We start from the raw sequence: 26452 nt of genomic DNA, 5'->3' as shown, positions 1-26452 counted from the left end.
AAAGGTGTATAGGAACAGTAAAGACGTTATAATGTTTATAATGTTACAAAAAGTGTAAACTTTCTATTCCTTGAGTAATCCTGAAAGAAGTGTCATGCTTTCCAAAAAAAATACTAAACAGCACAGCTGCTTGGATAATAAGGAGTGTTTCTTGAGCACCAAATATGCATATTTACAGTGATCATGTGACACTGAAGCCTGCAGTAATGTCTGCTGAAGTAAATAAGTATTATACCACAAATTGTATCAGTGATTATAACATGAACTTGGAATATTTTTTTAAAGCACAATAGGTATGTTCTGTAAATAAGTATTATACCACAAATTGTATCAGTGATTATAACATGAACTTGGATTTTTGTTTTTTAAAGCACAATAGGTATGTTCTGAGACAGCAACATTTTTGTTGGGTATTTTTAGAGCCAGAAATACCCTACAATGCTTTTTAGCTCACTAGGTTTTTTTTCTCTCCTATCCATTGAAAAATGCCCAGTTTACTCCGGTCAGTATTCTCATTCATGTTTCGGAAACGCTGCTTGAAAACAGGAAATGCACTTAGCGAACAGCAGTTAGCCCACCCTGCCCGGCTGTTGTGGTGACCGGAAGCTTTGATTTGGATCTGGTGCCTGTGCAGGGTATTGTTACCCTGGTTACACAGTGCTTGGTTCACAGCCCCACTAGAGGGCAGTATATAGATATATTCAGTTGCATGATCCTAACCAGGATGAGTGCTGCACAGGTAACATTTAGGCAGTACTGCATTCAAATTCCTCATGCTGCTTATTTCTTTCACCACTGATATGCAATGTATCTCACACTGCATAACATACAGGCTCTATTAAAACTGAGTTGATCATTTCATGTGTACTACTATTTTGGAGTTATATAAACTTTTTCTTTTGATATTCTTATAGCTTTTTTATGTCAATCTATGTTTACATTTTAATAGTATTCAGTGTTTTATGCTAAGTAAAACTGCATTTATTTGGTCAAAATACAGTAAGAATAAATATTGTGAAGCATTAACTTTAAATTTTAAAAACATAGTTCAAAGTAAATTATTATGTGATGCCAAAGCTTTTCTGCAGCCATTACTCCAATCTTTACAAAACCATTCAAATAATCTTGATTCACTGCTTATATTATTATTATTATTATTATTATTATTATTATTCAGTTATATTAAAAGCAGTTGTTTCTTAATATTTGTGGAAACAGTGATTCATTTTTCAGGATTCTTTGTAAAAGCCTAGAATGTCAAGTCATATTAATTTTAGTACTTCTCACAATACACAATGTTTTTGTGCAGCTTTACAGAAAATGATGTAAATGTTAATGATAATATAAAATCTGCATTCCTTGTCGCAGTTAGCAGATGAGTCAGGTGATAATGCAGTATATATTTGCAATCATATAAACAAGTCTAAAATTGTACATGTACTGCGTTTTTGCTAAATACAATTATTAATTTTAATACATTAATTTGTTTCAAGCGAAAATGATTACTTTTTGATTATAGTAGCATTATTGCATTACTTTTTCTCATTTCACTTATTTTCATTCTTGACTATGACGGATGTTAAAAGTGGATTAGTGTACTTTTACAATTAAACTATATAAATGTAAGAGGAGTGACGTAAATATGGGGAAACCGTTCCAAGAAGGATCCACAGTTAAAGGCAATATCATTTTTTACTTTCCTATTGCTGTTGTCCTAACTTATTTTACCTTCCTCCTTATATTTTAAACATTGTTGCTGTCTGTGATGCTCTGAAATCGATCAACCTTCTAATGACTGTAAACCCGTTTAACTTGAATCCTCATTAACTGGTGTGCAGTGTGCAGTTGTAGATGAGAGAGCAGCGGACACGTTAATGAAATGCCCATTTGTAGCAAACTTAATGAGGAGAGGCGAATATTGAATGCTGCGTTCGAAGGTATCACTAGTTTTTAATGGAAGGGATGCAATTAGTATTGCAATCAGTATTACTCCCCAGGCCTGGACATGGATTGGAAAAGCTGGCTCAACTTTGAAAGAACCTTTTAAACTTGGGTGAAACTTTATGAAGCACTGAATCATTTTCATGTTTTGCATATCAATGAGGTTGTATGAGTGATCGCCACTTCTAGAAGCACATGATTTTGCTGTGTTAGGAGCGTCAGGTCATGAATCTTCGTACAGGCTTGACACTGTGTCTCAGTTTTTGCAGGTGTTCAGATGACTCACATTGGCTGCAGCATATTGGCACAGTCAGTCTAATAAATGGCAGGTAATGATCCCCCCCTCTGCTCTTGGCTCTCTCTTGCTGTTGAGCCGACGCAAACCACTCGTTTTGATGTTGGCATCAGCAGGTGTGATTTCATGCCAGCCAGAATACCAGCTGACTGTTAGACTGAAGCCACTTATTCATGCAATTTTGGCACAGGCAATTAATCAAGGGGAATCATATTACAGAAGGTTAGAGGCTCATTTTGTTGTTAGGGGATTGTGTCAGTGGATTTAGTTGTGGCTATGATATTCTTTTCAGAACAATTCTGAAACAAAGAATTTGCCAAATTACTGACTTATAAGACTGACTTGTAAGTACATATGATGATTCAAACGTGAGTTTTGAGCAGTGTAGAGAGTAGGCTTGTTTGTTGTTTCTCCGATCACAAATGCAGACATGGTTTTAGCTTTATGCAGCGTGATGCACAATGCAGTGCATCATATGTCCCCTTTAAAAGATTAGACACATTCTTGTTTTCAAAAACAACTGGATCACGAGGAGCTAACAGAACAGAGAATTTAATTGGGAGCATTTTATTAAATTTTTTTTGCTGTCAAATGATTAATCATGAGAAATCACATCCAAAATATACATCGGATTGGTTGTTTCTTTAAATTATATAAAAACAATATATATATATGTATATATGAATGGTATTATGTTATACTAAAAGATGACACGTAGAAAGAAAAAAAAACATATCTTAAGCATGCAGAATAACATAAGTGGACTTTGAACGATTAATTGCTGCTTTAAACGATTAAGTAATTATGGAATCTATAATTGTAATCGCTATTAGAAATTTGATTAATTGTGCAGCCCTAATATTTATATTCATATAATTTATATTATATTTAATATATACAAAAAAAAATTTCTTAAATGTATTCATGCATGTGTGTGTTTATATACATAAAAAATATATGCACATATTGTGTAAACAGACTTTTATAATCATTTGACAGCACTCAATTTTTTAAGCTTGCTTTCGAGTCATGAAATGGTTACGTGTTAGTCAGAATGTTAAATTTTTGTCGTGGATGCACTCTTCTCATAACGACATGCTGTCCCACTGACAAAACCATTGTTTTTATGATCATTCATTGCGATCACTTCCAAGTACTTTAATATTGATGTACCCTATTCATAGTTTTGTTTATTCAGAGCATTTATATTATTTTGGTGTTCAAGTTCCAGTGTTTACATATTCTAAAAGATGACACATCATGAAAATCTGACTTTTTCCATGTCTCAGCCTCAGAGGAGACAAGACAGCAGTGGATTTTTTTATTTACTGTATATTACGCTGCTGCCACACAGATCTAATATAAACATGCAATTTATTTCCCAGCTGTTTACCTTCACAGACATAATCGACTCTTTTTAACAAACTTGTGTGTTTTTGACAGTTTAAGCGCAATATGACATGAGAGGCTGTAGCATGCCTTGTTACAGCCACTTTCTGTGCACGTGTGTTGAATGTGTGTGCAAAAAAAAACTGAGCTGAAACTTTACAGAGGCATTCTGGGGACACCTTAGAATTGTATTAAATATTGTAAAAAGGGACATAATATTCCTTTTAGGAATCAAAAATGAATTGTTCTCTGAAAATGTGTATCATTGATGTAAATGGTCTTAAAGTGACATTATTATTGTTTAATGCAATTATTCCTGGGACAGTTTATTGTCTTAAAAATTGTGACTGTCTGATTTTCACCATTTGCTGTGCATACTAACACTACTGACTTACGCTAGTTAACCTCAATAGGCATAATAGAGGCAGGACTAATAGGTCTAGGTCGACTAGTAATTTACCAGCTAACTAGTCGATGATCATGGCTTATACCTATTTTAGACTAACTTTGCAGGCAGTATACCAATAATTCAATTCGTCCATATACAGCTCTTTCCTTGCTGTGTTGTTCAATTTGCATTGATATTGAGGATTTATTAAAAACCCCTCCAGGTTATTTGGAAATCAGGGGGTGTCTGTCTTAAATTGACCTTGCGTGTCTGTTTTATTAAAGACTTGTTTCCTTCATATTCAGCACACTAGCCATATCTGTCTAAAGGTCATTTGATGTGGTTGTCTGTGAATGTAAAGTCATCCAACAGAACTTTTTATCTGGCCGGTTGCCTCTGCACATGCTACAGCTTTTGTTCACCAATAGTCTGACTGCTGCATTCCTGATTACAGGAAATTGATAACTCTCACCTGGAACAATGACCGTTGTGTAGGTAAAACAATGGTTTAATGTTTCGGGAGCAGTTGCTACCTTCTGCCTGGGTTTCCTGATATGATTCTTACTAAATGATCCTTTGTTCTTTGTATTTTTACTCCTGACAGCCTTTTGGTATAATACTTTATCAAAGAACTAGAAGAAAAAAATGCAGTGTAGTGTTGCATTTTGGTGTAATATGGACATGCAACACATTCAGAATTAATCAACTTTTAATAAACTGCAGAACTTCTTTCGATCCGGTGCCAATTTCGATACCGGTTCCTAACGATACTTTTTTCGATACCATATGTTTTAAAATCCATTTTAACAACACAAATACATTAAACACAAAACTTTTATTTTTCACCTTAATTAAAACAAATTCTGGTAACACTTCACACTCAGGATAATGTTATAAATACAACTGGTTGTGCTTTTTGGATAGGGGTGCGCCATTCAGGGGCGGACTGGGACCAAAAGGTTGCCCTGGACTTTCTGGCCCACAGCAGCCCACCACATCATAACGCAAACGCCCCTGTTTTGATGTCATTTATTAATTTAATATTTAGATAAACAGTTTGGGGATTTTAACCAATAGGGCAACTGATCCTCTGAAAAAATGAAGAGCAGCTGTTACTACACAGAGCCGTTGTTAACTGAGAAGATGCGCATGATCCACGTTCATTTTCAGCGTTTATTTGCGCATCTTCTCAGTTAACAATGGAGTAGTAACAGCTGCTCTATGTGAAATAACGCACCTGAGGGAATTTACCACTGATTAGAGATCTGGCTTTACTGACGAGATGCGCATTAACGATCGGCCAATCATGATCGAAGCACCCCTAACAGAAATCTATAATTATATCAGCACAATGTATAATCTCACACTTTAACTGCTTCTATCCTTGAACACTAAATGATTATACAATCAAAATAAAAAAGCAGCGCTGAGTCATGAGTCTAGGAGTACTCACTGGTATCATACACACTCCGGGCGTTGTTTAACTCGAGCAGTGGTCTAAAACTGTTTATTTACCAAACGGACACAAGTTTACCTCAAGAATGAACAATGAGGCATAGATAAGTTTGAAGTTCAGTGTTTAATAAAACGGAGCAAATTGAAAGAGCAATCTATATTATAGCTCTATAAATGAAGCATACATTATTATTATTATTACACAAAGACATTTAGATGAAAATGCTCAATATACAATTCATTATGTACATTAACAATGATTCGGGGCGAATATAATGTAATTTAATGGAAAACTATGTAAATGGTGCTCCGAGGCGCAGCAGGATTTTCTGTCAGCTGCATTTAAATCCGGATCTGAAGTTTCTAGTTCTGTTCAGCGTGCAGTAGAGTTGCAACATCACGCACACGCACTCTTAACAGTACAGCTAAGCGCTGTTGTCTTACCGTGCCAAGAAATCCGTGCCGATAATGGTTTGTAATCGTGCCGCGCTGTACGAGGCTCACGTTAAAAATACAGATATGACATTCCTTAGAACCATTCGGCCTGACAGTAAAAAATGGCTATATTCAAGCGTGAATGAATATAGTTTTGCAGGGATGCCAGATGTTCAAATAACAAAAACGATTATTTGAATGTCAAAATTGAAAAATTAATGCCAACCCATCGAATGAATATTTGAAAAATTGAATATTTTGGTCCAGCCCTATTAATTATACATACTTTAAGCTTTTTTTCTTAATTGGTTAGCATTGGGGCAAATTTCATAATGCTTTTTTCAGTATGGAGGTATTGAAAAGTTTTTTTTTTTTTGTGTGTGTTTTTAAGAAAAGGCATGGGATAAAAAGACACAAGCCATGTATGGGAGTTGTGCACGTTTGATTTGGGCCAATAAGGGCAACAACTCAGAACACCCTAACAAATTTTCACCAGGAAGTGTAAAAAGCTAGTAGTTTACTTTTTTTATTTATCGTTCCATTTTGCTTTTTAAACTACCTTTCTTTGTCACATTCTATCCGGTTATTGAACCCCTTTCACCTTTCCTTTTACTTGTTTATGGAGTAATCTGAATGGCTCTTCCTGTCCCTCTGTCTGTTTCTGTGAAATCCACACTCTCAGACCTTGGATCGTACCGGATCGATGTGAAAGCGGGGAGCTGACAGTGAAAAGCAATATTCATAAATAATGTACACAGAACACAGCATGATCTTTCACCTCTTTTCTCAGTCCTTCTGCAGACAAACTGTTTGCCATCATATCTTTAAACTGTTAATCTGGAACTAAAAGAAACAGTAGCAGATCTTTATCTTCTGTATTGTGTGTAACAGATAATCAAAAAAGAACAAATGCAGAGCAAGCTTTGTTTCTAAGCATTAACTGTTGATTTGGATTTTGAGATTTGGGAAGTTGTACTCAAAAGTGGATGCAGATGAACATGAACTTGCAGGGGCAGAGTTAAAGTAGGCTAAGGTTGGGTTGCACCAACAAGGATTAAATTTAAGCAAAGTTTGGAGCCAATCGAGAATTTGTTGATCTGGATTTTATTTTAAATTAAGTTGTGTTGCACCACATTATTTTAAACACAGATTTTCAAATTATTAGAAATCTAACCTGCGATTAAAACTCCATCTACGATGTTATGAGAGGCACGGCACCACTGCCATGAAATGCTATAGATATTCTTATCTTTTTTGACAGACACCTAATGCACCAAGATGAGAGACTGAACACATTCCAGACTCCATAACAGGTGTAAATCTTAAATATAAAATCAAATCAAAATGATGGTTTAAATGTAAACCTGCTCATTTTTAAACCAGGTTTAAAGATTGGCGCAACCAAATTATTGAATAAACTTTGATTTAATCTAGATTTAAGATTAATCATTATTGGTGCAACCAACCCTTAATTTAAGTCTTGCATACGTTGCCAGAGGGAAGTCTGCCATTTTCATCAGAAGATCAAGATGTCATTTTGATAGATATTAAAAATCACTTGCATAGATGAACTGTTCACAATAAGATCTATAGCATGCATTTAGATTGTAGTAATGTCGTATTATTTAAAGTTATTTAAACTTAATTTTTCTTAGAGGTCCATTGATCTTTCAACAATTTTTCATTGGCAAATATTTGTCTCAGTCCTGTAGTTGGTGATTGGCCAGTCCTGCTTAAATTCAGGAACAATTTTTATTTATTCCATATTAATTTTTTATTTGATTATTATTTATTTATTTTTACTGCATACTTCATAATGAATAAACACTCATCATGCCCAACATAACTGGTACTAAAGGATCAATTATTGTCATGCAGTCGTGAATTCACACATTGAATTTTGTGCTTGGTGTCGATATTGGCCATTCTTAGTGTTGAAGTATCCATGAGCAAATTTACTGATCGATGCTCTGCTATTGTTTCTGTCATGTTTGAGTCTCTCTTCTTTAGAAATCCTCCAAAAATTCTTAAAGTAATGTTTGTAGTTATTAATACAACATTGGTACATCATGTCAGATAGCAATTTAAACTCTTCTTTCAGTTTGAAGAACAACAAAGTTTATGTACTTCGAAAGAAAGTCCTTGAAGCAGGCATTGTAGAGGTGTAATGATTTGCGAAAATGAGAATCTAACTTCGAGCAAGCCTGTATTAAATTTTCAACTCTTGTCATGAACATGAAAAACTAGCTTGAAAGGCCTGAATGTTCAGGGGTACTAGAATGACACTTGCCATAACTATCTATTAATTACTGTTTACCTGCAGCAAACTCCATCCGCAGGAATTGCATTGGTAATGTATAAATATACATCAGTCTTTTTAAAAAGCACTTAAAGGACAATTTAGACGTCTTAACATCTCAAATAACATTTTGTATGGAAGAATTATTGTAAATGCTTTAACAAAAATATAAGATGCACTTTTCTGCTTTTAAACACCTCTTCTCCATTGACTTCCAATTTAAGTGCATTAGAAGTTTAAATTATTTTCTGTGGCAATTGACAGAATGTCAGAGCTGTTACAGTTTATCTTGCATCAAACCCTTAGCATATATTTTAAATATTTCTAGCTCCTAATTTAAAGTGTTACCACTCTGTTTTCATAGAGAAGGGTAAGGCTTTTCAACTTGAGATTATTGCATTGTTCCAGAAAATTGGGCTGGATGCTGCATGCCTTTGATATCATTATGCCAGCCAGATGAAACCCCAATGTTGAGAGTTTTTCTCTTTTTGTTTTATCTCTGATTGTGTCATGGTTGGGAGAATGAATGAGTTTCTGTCTGCGTTGCTGGGTTTTGTTGATTTGGTCTATTTACTCTGGCAACAGGGCTAAAGATACCGCAGAGAATAGACTGAGTGTAATGAATCACAATGTCAAGACTTCTTATAGTGAAACCCCATGTTTCTGTCAGTGAGGAGTTTTGCTCCAGAACCCCATTTTAGTGGAGTTAGCAGATCTAGCAGGTGTCTGAAAGAAGGGAAACGGGTGGCAAGTGGGAATTACTTTAAAGTTTATTCATAAGTGCAATAAAGTGACAACTAATTTGCCCAAATCCATTATCGCTGAGCATTCTCTCTCTCTCTCTCTCAAAAAAAAACAAAAAAAAAAAAAACATCACTCCTAAATGTAAAATATGCTCTGTGGAAGTTGTTTGCACCTTGAAGCGATAACCGCAGATCATTTCCAGGCTAGTGGTGCCGTGGACGTCCATGCGTGTCCTCTGCATGCTTGGCTGATTGCACCTGACTTTCTGAATACTGAGTGGAAAGTCTCTTGCGGTGACCAACATCTTGTCATGGAAGCAGCTGGCGTGGACTGAAAAATCAAATCATGATTCAACACATTTTCCAAGAGAACCAGTACAGACTTGTCTAAGGTGGTAGTTAGTTCAAGACCGTGTTGGTCACTTTCGCAAAATACAGCCATTGTGTTCATTCTTCGGACTGGTTCTGTTTGAATATTTAGGGTATTAACTATTTGATCCCATCATGGATACCTTTAAGGCAAGTGCCCTTTTTGATATTGGTTACGATGAAATGTGATTCGTCCTGATTATACTTGCCTATTTTTAGTTTGCTGGCTGGTTGCCTGGAGCTTCATATTTTGCCCACCTCTGAGACACCACTGCACCTTGCAATATCTTCCCCCTCCATTCCATCAGCCAATGGGGTGATCGCTACAGTGGAATCTCTTTATCATCTGTCATATTATTTGCTGATGAGTCAGATGATTTGCATATCTCCCACAAGGCCCAAGGGAGCCGGGGCTGTTCACTAATCAGATTGGATGCATGAGATTAGGTGAGGCAGCTCAACACTTTGAGCGATAAGGTTAGGATGGAGACGGACTGTCATGATGTGTTTGGGCTAAAGATGGTTTTTCTCTGAATTGCCTCCATTTAGTTTTGCCCACTGCCTGTCAGCATCTTTATCTGCATTACTACTTCCCCAGTTTTCCAAATAAGCTGCTTAATCATGCCTCCAGCAAAATGTTGATGCTGATCTCTCTTTCCTTGACCTTTTGCTGTAATTGTATTTGTAATTTAAATAATTTCTTATTGAATTCATAATTTATATGTTTGGTAGACCCGCTCTTTTTCTAACCCCAGCTACAGTAGATGACAAAATTGTGAACTTACTTGGCATGGGATCTAAAATGCATTATTGGAATGAAATCTTACATACTTACATACTACTTGGAATGTGTCTGCTAAATATTTCAAATAATATACTCTTTTGTCACATGACATTTTGCATGTTTGGTTCAGAAGAATCAGAACATAAATGTAGCTCTTATGTCTAATCCAATTTTTGTTATAAATTTTTTTTTTTTTTTGGCTGTCCATTCAAATATTGAATCATGAAAGAAGTTATGCAATCTGTTATAGCTTCTGGTCTATTCGTCACACAGAAAATGAAAAGACGAGGACATTGCATTGTTGGATGTAACATTCCCACTATGTATGGTATTTGCTTGATGGTATACCGCACATCTAATAATACAATACAAATTCTGCATACTGTACAAATTCAAGTAGTCCTTTGTGGTTATGTTATTCTGAATGCACTAAAACTGTATTAAACTACAAATCCAAACACTGGTTTGTAACTGAAGGCAGTCCTGCTGTTGAGATTAGTGTGAGGAGGAGAGATGGAGGGAGGGGCTTCCAGAGCTGCTGTTCATCGAGATGCTCGGAAGAGCGGACTGTGTCAGAGCGAGGGAGGGGGTGGGAGAGAGAAGGACGATATGCAGCTTCATCACAAGCAATTGAGGGAAGTGCAGGGAGGGTAAGCTTGGCCTGTTTGAGAGAGATACTCCCTGACTACCTGTGCCAGAGCCATCTGAGGATCATTACCCACTTGCAGGATTTGCTGCATCTTCAGGTTGTGCATTACAGGGATGGGCAAGCTTCCTGAACTTACAGGAGCCACACAGGTATCTTCTTCACCTTGAACTACTTAAATACTGAAGGTTGGAAGAATCGATCTGGACAACTGTCCTCGGGTGAACTCTCACAAGGTTGTCTTCTCAACCGTTCAGATGTCCCAGGAACACCCGAGGAGAGTGTCTGTGGACCTGTGAATTCGTTGTTTCTGACAAAACTTTACTTTCCATGGCAGTTTTCCTCCTGGAACTGGAAATTTCTCTTTTGACGCAGCCACTTGTGACTGCTCCCAGTCTGTCACTTCAGCTGACAGCACACTCGTTCAAAGTGAGGGCCGCTGATTGCTGAGAACCTCTTTTTCACCTGGGCTTGAGTCATTAGTCTTCTCCTCATTCAAGGTTTTTTTTTTTTGGTTTCTGATGAGCAAGTCAATGTGCGGCTGTGGCTGCAGCATCATCTCATCGCTGATGAAGAGGCTTGGCCGCTCTGCTTGTTGCTCAGACCTGCTGTCCTGCAGCCACACTTCTGAGCACCTGCAGCACCTGGCTTCTGGCTGCCCACCTCAGCACAAGGTAATATCCAGCTTAAACCAATATTTGTAGTGGTTATAAGAACTTGGTTTCTACACAAGTTTTTGGATTACTGTCTTGTTGTAGACTAGTTTCAGAAGCTAAGGATTGCGTAGAAGCCACATTGTATATCAACAAAACTTTGAGGATCGATGTGCTTTTCCTTTCAATGGGTTGTTTTATTCTGTACTTTGGTGTTGATAGTTTCCGTGATAAATTTGTCATTCTAAAAACATTAGAGAGTTTGACTCCTAACCCTAAGGTTGTGGGTTCGAGTCTCGGGCTGGCAATACCATGACTTAATCGCATAAATGGGTGCCCCCTGCTCCGGGTGCGTGTGCACTTTGGATACATTAAATGCAGAGCTCGGAATTCTGACTGTCACGTCACTTTTTTTTCTCTCTATATTTATTATTTACATTCCTGTTTTCATTAGTCAAACCAGACTAAGGTCAAAAAGGCCAATAGTTGTAGAAAACATGGTCAGTTGGTCCATTTGTGGTTTGCATAAGAGTTCTAATTAGCTATTTGTTCAGAACAATGTACATTTATGGTGGAAGCACTCTGAGAAAGGAGCTGTTAGCGGTCTCTTGATGAAGATTTCAGTCTGTCTGGATCAGCACAGCAGGACTGACCTTGCAGTAGTGTCTCCATTGTTATTTGGCCATTAGAGGGACCGGAGAGACCATGCAAGCACACTGCAGTAATTGATTTTGTAATGGAACCAGGTGATTTAATGGCTGTCTTGCTACCTTGACAACCGTAGAGCTGTCTTTGAACTGACATGCATTCTTAATGGACATCTGTTAAAGGCTGTCTGCAGCTGAATTTCCGTTTGCTGCTTTTAAAGAAAGTTTCAAACAAAACAATTTGCTTCCAATGGAGATGAGTGGCACATGAGGTCATGGACTCTAATATGTGACCTATAGTCAATATATTGCCTGTTCTGATTTTTGAGCAGTACTGCCTTGAAAAGCACTGCCTCTGAAAAAGCTCTGCTTCTGGGCTGCTCACTTTGCACAAGATTGATCTGGTGCATCTTGGGAAAATATTTATGCCCCAGCTAATGAGATAAAATGCTATGAGGGGGAAAAAGCTTTTGCAACCTCTCTTATATAATTCTCAATTTTGAGAGAATGGAAAATGGAGTTTATAGCAAGATTAACTTGTTTTGTCATCAGAGTTATTTGGTCTCTGTTCTACATTAGGGACGATCATTTAATTTGTTCGGGAAAAAGGGTGTTATTCCCACTTTCAGATATTTGATCCAACATTCATTATGAAAGTAATTGACTTTTTAGAAGTGTAGTGTGCATATTTTAAGCTTTGGTAGTACCATATGGCACATTTAGGGCCTGGTTTTTCCATGTAGCCACGAAAACTGCGGTTAAAGGAGTGTTCAATGCTATGTTCATTGGAAAGGCAGAGAGAAAGATTCACTTTCATTTGTCTTCCTCTCTGTGGCTTACTGATTGCTATGTAGGCAGGTAGTGATTTTCTCTCTCTGAGTGAGACGATGCTCCCTCATCCTGGGTAAGCCTTGTCTTGAAGGGTTGGGTTACCTATTTTCAAACTGTTCTGAATCCTTTCATAGCTCTGGTATTGATTAATACCTTCCTCGTAACACAGACTCAAGGGCAAAAAGGGGACATTAGTCTTGTATTGATAGAATTACCAGGCCGAATGCGTCCTAGGCTCTGCTATTGGTCCCTGTGACTGCTGAAAAAGTATAATTACTTAGATTAGCATCCTCTATAATATCGCACATTAACACAGAACGTCATGATAAAACTAATTGGTTAGCTGGCAGGGAGTTTTATTCAGACTTTGAGCCCTGTGAGTTGTCTTTGTTACACTAGGCAAATTTGATAGCTAAATGGGGTGTGCTTTTATTTTCACTTGTCTGTCAACATGAAGTCGGTCATTTGACGTGGGTTTGCATGCTGTCTCCCCCACACACAAAAAAAATGTTTTTATGAAATTTAGACTAGTTTGACTCAAAAAAACTAAAAAACACCTGATACTGATAAAATACCTTGTATTCTAATTCCCTTCTTTAGTCCCAAGCCCAGAAACCTTTCTCTCATTATCAAAACAAAAATGAAGACTTATTTAATGAAACTTGAGATATTTGTGATATTTGGTACACAAATAGAACATATCAAATATTATAATAATCCAGATATGTACTAATTTTACTAGCAACACTTAAAGGATTAGTTCATTTTCAAATTAAAATTTCCTGATAATTTACTCACCCCCATGTCATCCACGATTTTTTACGTTTTTCTTTCTCCAGTCAAAAAGAAATTAAGGCTCTTGATGAAAACATTCCAGGATTATACTCCTTACAGTGGACTTCAGCGGCTACCAAACGGTTGAAATTAAAAGGTCAAAATTACAGTTTCACTGTAACTTCAAAGGGCTACCAGATACCAAACGAGAAATAAGGGTCTTATCTAGCAAAACGATCTGTCATTTTCTAAAAATGTATATGCTTTATAAACAATGCTCTCCTTGCACTGCTTTGCGATGCGCGTCCATGACTTGACGTAATATGTAATCACGTTGAAAAGATCATGCTTGACATACAAACCCGATTACAAAAAAAGTTGGAACATTGTACTAATTGTGAGTAAAAAAAGGAATGGAATAAGTTACGAATCTCATAAACCTATTTTATTCACAATAAAATATAGATAGCATATCAAATGTTGAAAGTGAGACATTTTGAAATGTCATGCCAAATATTGGCTCATTCTGGATTTCATGAGAGCTATACATTCCAAAAAAGTTGGGACAGGTAGCAATAAGAGGCCAGAAAAGTTTAATGTACATATAAGGAACAGCTGGAGGACCAAATTGCAACTTTTTAGGTCAATTGGCACATGATTGGGTATAAAAAGAGCCTCTCAGAGTGGCAGTGTCTCTCAGAAGTTAAGATGGGCAGAGGATCACCAATTCCCCCAATGCTGCGGTGAATGCCTGTGATCTTTGGGCCCTTAGACAGCACTGCATCACATACAGGAATGCTACTGTAATGGATATCACAACATGGGCTCAGTAATACTTCCAGAAAACCATTGTCTGTGAACACAATCCACCGTGCCATTCGCCGTCGCCGGATAAAACTTTATAGGTCAAAAAAGAAGCCATATCTAAACATGATCCAGACGCGCAGGCGTTTTCTCTGGGCCAAGGCTCATTTAAAATAAACTGTGGCAAGGTGGAAAACTGTTCTGTGGTCAGACGAATCAAAATTTTAGATCAGATGCCTGCTTCTCTGATGGTATGGGGTTGAATGAGTGTGTGTGGCATGGGCAGCTTACACATCTGGAAAGGCACCTTTAATGATGTAAGGTATATCCAAGTTCTAGAACAACATATGCTCCCATCCAGACGTCGTCTCTTTCAGGGAAGACCTTGCATTTTCCAACATGACAATGCCAGACCACATACTGCATAAATTACAACAACATGGCTGCGTAGGAGGAGGATCCGGGGGGTTCTGAAATGGCCAGCCTGAAGTCCAGATCTTTCACCCGTAGAAAACATTTGGCGCATCATAAAGAGGAAGATGCGACAAAGGAGACCTAAGACAGTTGAGCAACTAGAACCCTGTATTAGACAAGAATGGGACAACATTCCTATTCCTAAACTTGAGCAACTTGTCAGTCCCCAGACGTTTGCAGACTGTTATAAAAAGAAGAGGGGATGCCACACAGTGGTAAACATGGCCTTGTCCAAACTTTTTTGAGATGTTGATGTCATGTAATTTAAATGTAATTTTCGATTATCCGGGAGTGACGCACGGTGACACACTGCCAAGATGGAGACGGCCAGCTCTGCCCACTTTGGGCTTTAAAAATGCTCTTTAGAAACATACGGTTGAAATCACAGACACTACATCCATGTTTTTTTTTTTTACAGTATCCAAAAACCTTAATTTCTTTTCAACTGAAGAAAGAAAGATTTAAATTATCAGGAAATTTTCATTTGAACTCATCCTTTAATAATATGTTTTGTGTCTTAGTGTTAAATGCTGGTTTGACGGTAATTATAAACACACAGGATGATTAAAGATAAATATCCTTTCCTGTGTTGCCTCCAGGCACAAAATGCTTAGCACTGATTTATCTTTCAACAAAACTGGCAGAATGTTTAGAATTAATTCACAAAGCTTACTGTTGTGAAATGAAGAACACACTAAAACTTGATATTTCAGTCACAGTCTCAGGCACAACATTTAAACTTAAGCCATACATTTCTAACGCCTAAGGTCTTTAGGAAGGCTATGCAAACTAATGATAGAACAACAGTTTGAGCTTTACTCTGAATCTTTATTTAACTGCATTATCACTCTTGTGGTTGGTAAACAAACATGAGTTGTTCAGAACAGGCCCAGTTCCAGAATCAAATCACTGAGGATACTTCAGAAATTAGTGAGGGTGTACTTACCCTAATCTAGGTTGACATTTTTACATCATTACAAAGATGTCACTCATCTTAGTTTGTCACAATCTTACAAAGTTCTGTTTAAATCAGTGAAACTCTTTACACTGCACAATGCATCTATTATTTACATTGCGTCTACACTTTATGATTCAAGATTATTCATGAGAATGCGGATTTCATCAGTAGACAAAAACTCTGGCATTTTGGGCATTAAGTGGATTGCATTCAGGAAATCATGACCCCTTTAAAGTCATCTATGTCCATGTGTACTCCTAAATGGGGGTACATTTCACTTCTTATGTATTCTTCTCCTGAGAAACAAACCAAAAATAATGATGTATCCTGTTCTTTGATCACAAGCTAGATGCCGTTTGATTGGATGAAAATCTGTTTTGTTCAGGATGAGTCATAAATATTTGTGGTCTGTGTTCCCAGAAGAGAAGTGCTGTAAATTTTAAATATCTGCTAAGGGTGAATTTTAATAAACTTTTTGAAGTACACTAACATTTAGATGACTTGATTCGCACTTATGGCTAAAAGCCACAGTACTCCAATTTCAGTTTGATGGATTTTTAATGACTTTGATACTTTTAGTCTGGTGCACTTTTTTGCAACCACATGGCTCCCACTAGTTTATGTTCTCTCCATCTATCCCTTATTTAGTTCCTTCGATATCAGTGAATGCCAAGTGAAATAGTTTTATGAAAATCCTTGTAGCTATTCAGTTGATTCAATGCCAGCATATTCTGTGAAACAGATTTCTGTCTGCTTGGCTGTCTGCCTGTTCAGTTGGAGAGGTACTCTGGATTATCAATAGAACCAAGGCTTGTGCTTCAATCCTGACAGAGCCGGCATAGAGTTGGCCTTAGCAGTACTTCAACGGCACATCTGTGTCTTTTGTTCAGGGATGTCAGAGCTTGGTGCTACGGTCTGCCAAAGTCATACAGACACATCCACAATGGCACATGGTTGCTGGCTGGACACATATTGCCTAAGCACTTAAATGCAAAGAAGTCCTGGCTGTAGACTCGGGCTCTTTGGCTGAGTGACTGGCAGAAGCGTTTAGTCAGTATCATTGTCTATTTTTTGCCTTTGCAAAAATGTGGAGAGCAATGCTCAAGTCAGTTAACAAGCTATACGTAGGTGAGATTAGAACATCTGATGTTATTTAAAAAGTAAAAAATATAAATATATCTGTTCATGTATGAGGACATTCAAATATGGGTCTTCAAGGCTTTCTGGGATGTTTCAGATGTTTAGGTAATATTAATATTTTAAGCATGTATGATTGAATATTATTTATTAACTTGCTGAGTATCTTCAACTTGCCTTTTTTTTTAAAAGTGCCGGCTAGTTGTAAATACTTTTGCTGTTGTATGGGTCAGTTTGAATTGTGCATTGCATTAGAGTGCATGTCTCAGCTGAACAGAGAATTGATTTGGCGATTAAACCCAGCACTGAAGGAGCACTTTAGGGACTGCTTCAGCTCTCTCAAGTTTTTATCTGCAGCTCATTAACATTGGAGTTTGGAAGGTGGCATGGGAGGCTGTGCCAAAATATTGGCTGCAAAAAATTATTGACAGTACAAAAATAAAACAAACATATGAAATATGATGTTTGATCTCTTTCTGCTACCTCAAACCAGTTGTGTTCTAGAAGGGTTCCTGAAGTGTGGAGTGAAGTTTAGAGCAAAACTGACACAGAAGTCACATGCTGAAATGGTGCCTTAATGTCAGTGAATACCTTAAAGTACCACAAAGCAGCTTGGATTTAATAAGCTTAGAATTATTTCACTAAAACTATTTAACAACACTTGCAACATTCAAGTTTTAATTAAAGGAAAACTTATATTTCTATTCCTCAAGTTACTAAAAAATCCTAAGAAGCTTGTTGCTTTATCTTCATGATTTACAAATTAGATTTGCTGGAGCTGACATCTAATTTTTGATACCAGCCTGAGCCGAAGTAAACATGACCTGCACACATTGCCTGTGGGACACAAACAAATTTATTTTTGCACTGATTTCCTTCGTTGCTGTGAATGGCTTCCTGCCTTCTTAATAATGCTTTCTTTGTGTGTCTCAGAGTTTTTTCTGCTGACTGTAAAATCACTGCTCTCAGGAAAGCTCAAATGACTTGGATTGGTGGAGGAAAAAAGCTTTAGAAAACATTAGGGATGCACCCATATTGAAATTTGGTGGAGACCTAAATGCAAATAAGTCTTTTCATGTTAGGGTTGTTAAGCTTAACCAGCATAATAATAGCCATCTGATAACAATAAATCAATTTAGAAAACTTTACTCATGTCGACCATTCAATGATAAAACATGCACTATCAGTTCTTTCTGATTTCACTCAGCAGTCATCACTAAAACCCTAGCAGCAGTCACCTCACCGCTGCAGCTAGCCAGAAGCTTTTTGCAGTGACCTTGTCCTTATTTTGTGAATGAGGACTATGTTCCCCTCAGGGCTGTGAGTCATTCTACCACAGTAGAGCTGTGTTTACACCTGGCCGTGTCTCTGTCCTTTAGCTGATTTTATTTCTCCTTTCTATAATGCCTGGAGGCGAGGTAAAAAGACATAGACAAAAGAACAGCGCACTTATGTGTGAAAAGGTCTTGGGCAGTAACCTTGTGATTTTGGATTGTAAAATCAAGTCAAAGTAAATGAAATGATGAAAGGCAACAAACTAGTGTCATTAAGCTGACATCAGAAATACCAGCTTAATCCAGTTAAGTGCTAGTGATGACAGTTGGTGTTTAATTAACTGAAAGGACAGATCTGACCATTGCTTTTGGTTCATTAATCCATTTTTTTCAATTCTCATTTTTGGTTATATGCTACTTTCCTACATTCTTCTTCCTTTTTTCTACTCTATTTTTCATATCTTTACTTACAACATTCCTTCTTATTTCCTAATTCCTTTTCCCTTTTCTATTCCTTTCCATTTCCTACTTCACACTTTCCTGGTCCTTATTGCATTCCTATTGATTTCTTTTTTACTTTCTTTTCCCCTTTCATTCCTTCCCATTTACTTCCTACTTTACACTTTCCTCCTCCTTTTTTCCTTACTATCTACTCAGTTTTTCTGCCCTACTTCTATTTCTTTCATACTTCCCTTTCCCTTTTCCCTTCCTACTTTCATGCCCCCCCCCCACCTACCTGGTCAAACCATATGTAGTTTTTAGTGGCTGTGCAGTATTTTGAAAGGAGAATACTACTAGTGGGAAATGTTTACTTTTATGACCATACTTTATGACCTTTGTGTTAATATGAATTTGTGTATTATGAAGGAAATCCAGACGTAGAAGTAGAACATCAATCAAGTTGTCATTATTATGGGGTTCAGAGCATCAGTTGCGTTGTTTCATTGCAATTCACAACTCCTCTACAGTGGGCTCACGAGTAAAGCGTCCATTGGTTGCACACTTAAGAATTGTGGCCTGAGTGGTCAAGTCATTTGGGAACTTTTAGGTTACTTTTATTTATTAACTTTTTTTATATGTGGAGTTATGTCTGAAATTATAACACTGTTTTCCACTCTACATATAGTAGGGAAGTATTCATAGTTGGACTTGATCAGCCAAGTACACATGGTCATTACATAAATATAGGATGATTGATCTGCCTCATATTTCACTCTGTAACAAATCCTTCCTTTTCATCTTTTCTTTTTCCTATTAAACACACTACAGTAACTTGTAACAGAAATCTCTTTAATGCCAGGTTGTATGGTTTCTGCATAAGCTAATTATGGAGACTTATTGAGGTTTTCCAGTGTGATGCTCATAGCGATTTGTTGCCTGTCGATGGATAGTCTAGGTGACTTGTTTTAACTTTAGGAGAGGAGAGTCTTCAGCCAGTTCTGCCTCAAGCTCAAATAAACTGTCTTTTCATACAAACAATCTCCCATTCTTGTTGAAACTAAACTACAATCCATTAGAAGCCCTTAATTGAGTTTTTCAGTGGGAGATCTGTTTTCCACGTTTCCCCAAATTTGAGTTTGTCTTTGTACTTGCGAATCTACCAAATGGGCCATTTTGTCTTATTCTGTTGCTAATGGAACAAGAAGAATTGGAGCAGTTCTGTATGAATGAGTCATTTGCAAAACCAGGTGATGGGTTTCCATTTATTTAGCTTGGTTCTTATCATAAAGACCCATCCAGTTAGCACTGAGGTTAATAAAAATAACCCTCTGTTTTCTTCCTTTTCCTGTTCCTTCGTAATGTTTCCTGTAACTGAGGTGTCCAAGAGGAGATGACAGTCTGGCAGCTTTGTAGGAAATGACATCGTAAAACCAATAATACCACTGCTCTCTCCTCCTCCCCTTCACCTCTGTTGCTAACGTTCCCTCTAAGAGGATGTACCAAAACCCATTTTGGCTTCACCTTCCTCTCAGCCCTTTTAGATGTAGATAAATGATCTGCTGCTGAAGTGTACACAGTGGTAATAACTGAAGAAATGATGCACCTTATTCTCTTATCAAACTGCTCAGCTACGCCAGGCTGGCCGCATTTCCCGGGAACCAAGCCAAATGCTTCTCTTTTTAAGGCAATGCTTCCAGTTTTTCATATCAGAGCGCATGCCTGGAAAGCAATACTGTTATAAACCTTCTGGAGTTTTTCCTATGTCATTGCATAAACTCTGCCATATTCATTTAGTCATGTTGTATTTTAGTTCATTTTGAAGCCATTTTGTTTGCTTTTGATGCAAGAATTTGATAATTTGATGAATTTGTAATAGACTTGTTTGCTTCAACTGTGTTTTTCTAGTTCACTTACAGCTCAATTCAAACCAGGCACTTTGGGTTATTTTGTGGTGGTGAAATTCCCAGCCTGAATGATTCAGATGTTTTCCCAAGTGATTTGAGGGTCAATGACAAATGAGTGTAAAAAATAAAGACGAGAAAAAATTAAAGTTCAAAAACATGCCAAGTTCTTGGAAAGGTAGTCTTTGTTCATCTTGGTTTCATATGGCTTTGATAATCTTTTACTTTTAATCTTTTTATTTTAATTTTATTTATTTAGAAAATCATGTGGTATATGATATAATCAAAAGGTATTTTTTTCCTTGCATGTTGAATACATGTGTGTAAATAGCCTACTCATTTCATTTTTAAGTTTACATGCATTGTTTTATTTTTTTTTTTATTTATTTTTTTTTTTTCATGAATTTGAAATTCATAAATATTAAGCTTTTGCACAGTTGCACCACATGGGATTTTATATTATAAATTACCCTTCTGCTGTCAAAATCTTATTATCTGATATTTTAAGAGACATATTAACCATGACATGTTCAGGGTCTTCAAGTAGTGCTACATTTCCTTTTTTCCTCTCTCTCCCTACCAGATGGATTTTGATTGGCTGTCAGTGGTTTTTGTTTTGTATGTTTTTTTTTTTTTAGTCATTAGCTAGAAAAAATATATTATGCTTTTCTTTATTATATTTCTTCTTTATTTTAAGACTTTAAGCTCTCCACAAAAAAAAAAATCTAAATTTTAATCCATAAATAAAAAACCTGTTTAACTGAGGAGGTAGCCTATGTTCAAGTCTATGAATGTATGAATTTCCATTTTAATTCAAGTGCATAAAATACTGCAAATCAATCACACACATAAGGGCAAAAAATGAAGAACCTGTCATTAACCTTCAAAAGTCTTTCTTCATTCTGACAATTTCTTACTAAGACTCCAACAAGTCATTAAACATGTATCTAGAACGTCATTACCCCACTTTACAGAGCATAGACTTACTCGTCTGTCCTCAAAAAATGCAGAAACCTATGGCGAGATAAGACGCATGCTGTATCTGTGAAGCGTACTAAACCAAATTACTGTTGTTAAGGCAGTTTTCATACACTTTAACAGTCTCGCCCTCAATGCAAATGAGGCTTAATGTAATAGTGTGTGTGTGTGTGTGTGTTGCCAGTTAGATTGCAATTCTGTCACTTGATCACACACTAGTTCAGTTGTGCAGTCTAACAGCACTAATTGTGTTCCAAGTCTAATACAGTTGCACAGATAGACCAGCATGCAGGACATGAATACTAACATGTATTCCAGCATCTTCCAGAAACCAAATGGCCCACTTCACCAGGCACAGCCGCTTTGTTTGCATTGAGATGCATCTAACTCCTAGCCAAGTCATTTTTTTTGAGCATGCTAATGAACAGAGATTGCCCAGGTTTTCTCCTAGAGCTCGCCTTGTTCAGCCTCCGTATAGGAAGGGAAATTGCAATGTATATTTGAAGTTCACCGCCATATAATTATTTTCCAATTGGATCTCGGCTGATTGTGCTCTCATCTTCCGTGTTATAAAGGAAACGATTCGGTAATCAAAAAGCTCATCTAATCAGATGCTTTAAACCGTTTAAATTGCCCTGAGGTCTCTGGCTTCATATATTTGCTCTGATTAGACCATAATCCAGACCTCGGAGAGGAGTAAACGCATAGATCAAGTGCATGAATAGATGATTGATGGTAGTACTGCTGGATGTTTGCATTAAAGAAGTGTTTCATGGTTCTGTTAGCCCCTGGTGGTAGATACTGTAACTACAGCATTTGGACTCATAAAGCATGTTGTTGCTATATTAAAAATAATTCATTATTATCGGTGTATAATAATTATATATTAAATGTTTCTTGTTATTATTTTATTGCATTATTAGTAGTGCCTGACTTGACTGACTGACCAGTGCGGTCAATATTTTCAGATTCCTAAATGAATATGTCTTCAGAGCTATTGAAACTGTTAGATTAGAAACCAGAACCGGCCACTTGTTCAAACTTAAATTAATCACTGTCATCTTTCAGTTTACAGGTAATCAAAAAGTAGCACTATTTGTAGCTGTATTCTTGTGTATTTGTCTAGTATATTTTATGCCCACAGCAACATTTGTGCAGTCAGTCTTTCTTTCATCACTTGCCATCTCTGGCCATCTGTGTGCGCGCTCCATTATCTTAATCAGGTCTCTATCAAACTCACGTGTTCTCGCGCTCTGATTGGATTACACCGCTCATCCCTGCATTCACTCACGCTGTTATCTGCTGTTTTTACTGCCTTCTGTCTCTGTGAAGTAAGCACATGATTTAATTGAATGGTTTAATAAGGATTTTTCTCTGCTGGCATGGTCTTTTTTATTTTTAACTCGCTTTACTGAAATTTAACTAGCCTTAAAACCAAATGGTACTTAAAGCATATTTTACAAAACCTATGAGTGACATTGCAGTACTGGGATAAAGTGCCAAAACCTCACTCTCACAGGTGGGGCATCCTCACGGTAACATGATATTATTGTGTACTTCCTGCTGCAGACGTGGTTTGTGTCTGGAATCATGGACTGATCTTATTTGGCAGTGATGCCCCCTGCTGGCTGGCTGTGGTTGTCAGTGACTGTATTTGTTCTTTTGGAACTCTCTTTTGGGTTTCGATTGTCTGAATTCTACTTGAATAGTGAATCTGGAATCTGGTCTGAAATAGCTGTACTGTTTACAGAAATGTTTGGAGTCTGTGAGAAGACTGAAAGTGTTTTTGAACTATGCTCACCAAGGAAGCAATTATTGGATGAAAGATACTGTAATATATTGTAATATATTATCACAGTTTTTGTGTGTGTGTGTTTTTAAAGTGTTATTTGTTCCTGTAATGACAGCCAAATTCTCAAGTGTTCAGTGTCTCATGATCGATCACTGATGATTCTAGTATTCGGATTTGGTGCTTAAGAAACATTGTTTATCAGTGTTATAAACAGTTGTGCGCTTTTTGTTATTGTGGAAACTGTCCATTTTTTATTTTTGGGAATAAAGTTTTTAAAACAGCATTTGTTTGAAATTTCTAGTGTTCTGTCACTTGAATTTAATGTATCCTTGTTAAACAAACAAACAAAACGTCTGACTCCAGTGTTTTGAATGTTTCTACTTACACTACTTACAATACACATGCAATTAATTATTTTCCCTTCCTTTTAGAACCTAGATTTGAGCGTTTAACTAAAAATAAAGAGGGTTTTGGTTAAAACGGTAGAATTGAAATGCAACAGTAGAAACAGAAACTTGAACACAGAACCGTCAGCGGCGATGAAATGTTTGTTTGCATGAGTTTAAGTGATACTGTTGCTGGGGTTTCCAGGCCAAGCCTAGTGTAGATGATCAGCTGCCAAGCAGGAGAGGTGCCCATTGTTTGATGGATGCTCATATTCCGTCTTTCCCAGCTTAGATGCAAATCACCATTGTTTTATTTCACAGGCATGAATAAAAGAATGAGTTACCCACTTTCAGCGCACTTGTAATGCAAACAAGAGAATGATTAATTTTTTTTTTTTTTAATACAACCAGTCCATGTATATGCTTTTTATTGCTTTTTTTTTGTTGTCGTTGCTATCCTATCCACCTGTACGCCTCTCAACCATTTCCTGTCTCCATTTCTTTCAGAATGCCAAGTCTTTGTCCTCCTCAGACAGCCTAGCGAAGGTGCAGGAGGTAGCAAGCTGGCTTTTGGAAATGAACCAGGATCTGCTGTCGGGGGGCAGCGGCAGCAGGGCGGCCCAGGAGCAGAGGCAGAGGCCTGGGGCAGCGGGGGCAGGTAACAGCACCTCCGGCCGCACACCTCAGCCCCAGGCGGAGCACATGAATCGGGTGCTGGAGGAGCAGGAGCAGGTGGCACAGCAACAGAGAAGAGAACCTGTTGAGGAGGAAGAGGCTGGAAGAGAGCAGCCAAGGGAGGCAGAGGAGGAGCCATGGCCTTCCGGAGGTGAGCCGGTGGATGAAGGACGGAGGAGCGAGGTGAACGGGGCTGAGAAGGGTGCCCAGTGGATGTGGGAGCAGGAGCAGCATCGGCGGCATAGACGGCATCGTGAGGAAGAGGAGGAGGAGGAGGACAATAATAATGCCGGAAGGGAAGGACAGGTGGGACTTCGTTCAGAAGAAGACAATGACCGGCCGGAGGATGAGGAGGATGGTGAGGAGGAAATGGACCAGGATAGCGATGAGTTTGAGCATTCAGGAGAGAGTGGGAGGGAAGAGGAGGAGGAAGAGGAGGAGGAGGCTGAAGATGAGGAGGAAGGAGAAGAAGGCCCCCACTCTCCCTCCATCAGGATCAGTGTGTCGGACCTTAATGATAACACGGACCAGTCCTCTGGACAACACCAAAGCTCACCCTCTGTCTGCAAGAATAAGGTAAGCGACTAAATTGAACTGTTATCTAGTTTTAAAGTCCAGATGATTAAATGGAATTATTCTTCTGATTAAGTATAATGTAATAAAAAGTGTCCTATCTGGGGAGAATCTTAATGGGACTACATCATGGTGTTTGTCTCCCTCTACTGGCCACTTTTGGCTTTACAACAAAAAAAACAATCATTGTTTGAGACTTGATTTTGAGTGGTTAGGGAAAGCTACTACTGTGTCATAGCCCAGGCACTACATACCAGATTATTGCGAGGAATATTCTTTCAAATAAATGTTGATATGATAATATGAAAAATATGCATTGAATGTGTTCAGGGAAATTTCTCCTACAGTTCTTCTGATGTTTTTTGATCACTTGGGTGATGGAAGTTCTTTGTTAAAGCAGAGACTTTATTTATTTGTCAGTCGAAACCCCTTTAACAACATATTTTCTTAGTTACCCCTTTGAGATTTTAAGTTAGGATTTTGATAATATAACACATTAGCATGTTCATGGTTAAAGGGTTACCTGACCCATTATTTCTGAAAGAAATGTGGAAGTTTTGTGCATTTTTGAAAAATGTATCCTTGCGCACATTGCATTTCCAAAGCTTTGATGATCACATTTACAGTTTTCTATTTTTTTGTGCATTTATTTTAATTTTAGCTTTTTATGATTTTAGTAAATTATTTGTTTTCTTTTGATGAGACCTGAGTTAAAGTTATATCATCAGTTATATCATCTGCACACAAGATTGTATTTTCTTTGGGATTTTTGTGGAAAGAGTTTGCAGATCTGGTCTGGGCCTGTCCATGTCTGAGGGTTCGAACAACAGGCTTGTATTACGCTAGAAGATGCCTGTTTTTACTTGTCATTGACCTCAAAAGGAAAGCCTTTGAGCTTTATTTAACTGGACTGGTTGTTCATACAGCAGGTAAAATAAGGATAAAACGTGTCACCATTTTTCTCAGTGTGTGTGTGTGTGTGTGTGTGTGTATATATATATATATATATGTATGTAGATATATTCACTTTTAAATAGCCTAAATTAGTGGCAGTTTGATGTCAGTTGCTTGAATGCAACAACAAAATACCACGTCAATACTCACTTTAGTCTATATATAACAGAAAGTTTATTAGCAAAAGGAATAAGAAAGCTTGGAGTCATGGCATACACCTTGATGGCAAATTTAATGAATAAATGACACAAAATTTAAATGTAGTAAAAGAAAAAGAAAAAAGTGACATGACATTCGGCCAAGTATGGTATCACATACTCAGAGTTCGTGCACTGCATTTAACCCATCCAAAGTGCACACACACCGTGAGCACACACCCGGAGCAGTGGGCAGCCATTTATGCTGCGGCGCCCGGGGAGCAGTTGGGGGTTCGATGCCTTGCTCAAGGGCACCTAA

The 26452-nt window shown here is 37.5% G+C and overlaps 1 protein-coding gene across 2 annotated transcripts in view; it reads left to right on the top strand.

Annotated features, from left to right (window-relative positions):
- Positions 1 to 26452, top strand: part of fbxw7 (F-box and WD repeat domain containing 7) — a 167332-nt gene that overhangs the window by 41579 nt on the left and 99301 nt on the right. For both annotated transcript variants that reach the window (XM_052545197.1, XM_052545196.1), the window contains one exon: positions 24302 to 25045. In XM_052545197.1, the coding sequence (XP_052401157.1) occupies positions 24371 to 25045 (675 nt within the window). In that variant the 5' untranslated portion in view covers positions 24302 to 24370. The remainder of the gene's footprint in view (positions 1 to 24301; positions 25046 to 26452) is intronic.

Source organism: Carassius gibelio, chromosome B1, assembly GCF_023724105.1.
Source record: "Carassius gibelio isolate Cgi1373 ecotype wild population from Czech Republic chromosome B1, carGib1.2-hapl.c, whole genome shotgun sequence".
Lineage (NCBI taxonomy): Eukaryota > Metazoa > Chordata > Actinopteri > Cypriniformes > Cyprinidae > Carassius > Carassius gibelio.
The sequence above is the reverse complement of the archived record's forward strand: the minus strand, read 5'-3'. Positions and strand labels throughout refer to the sequence as shown.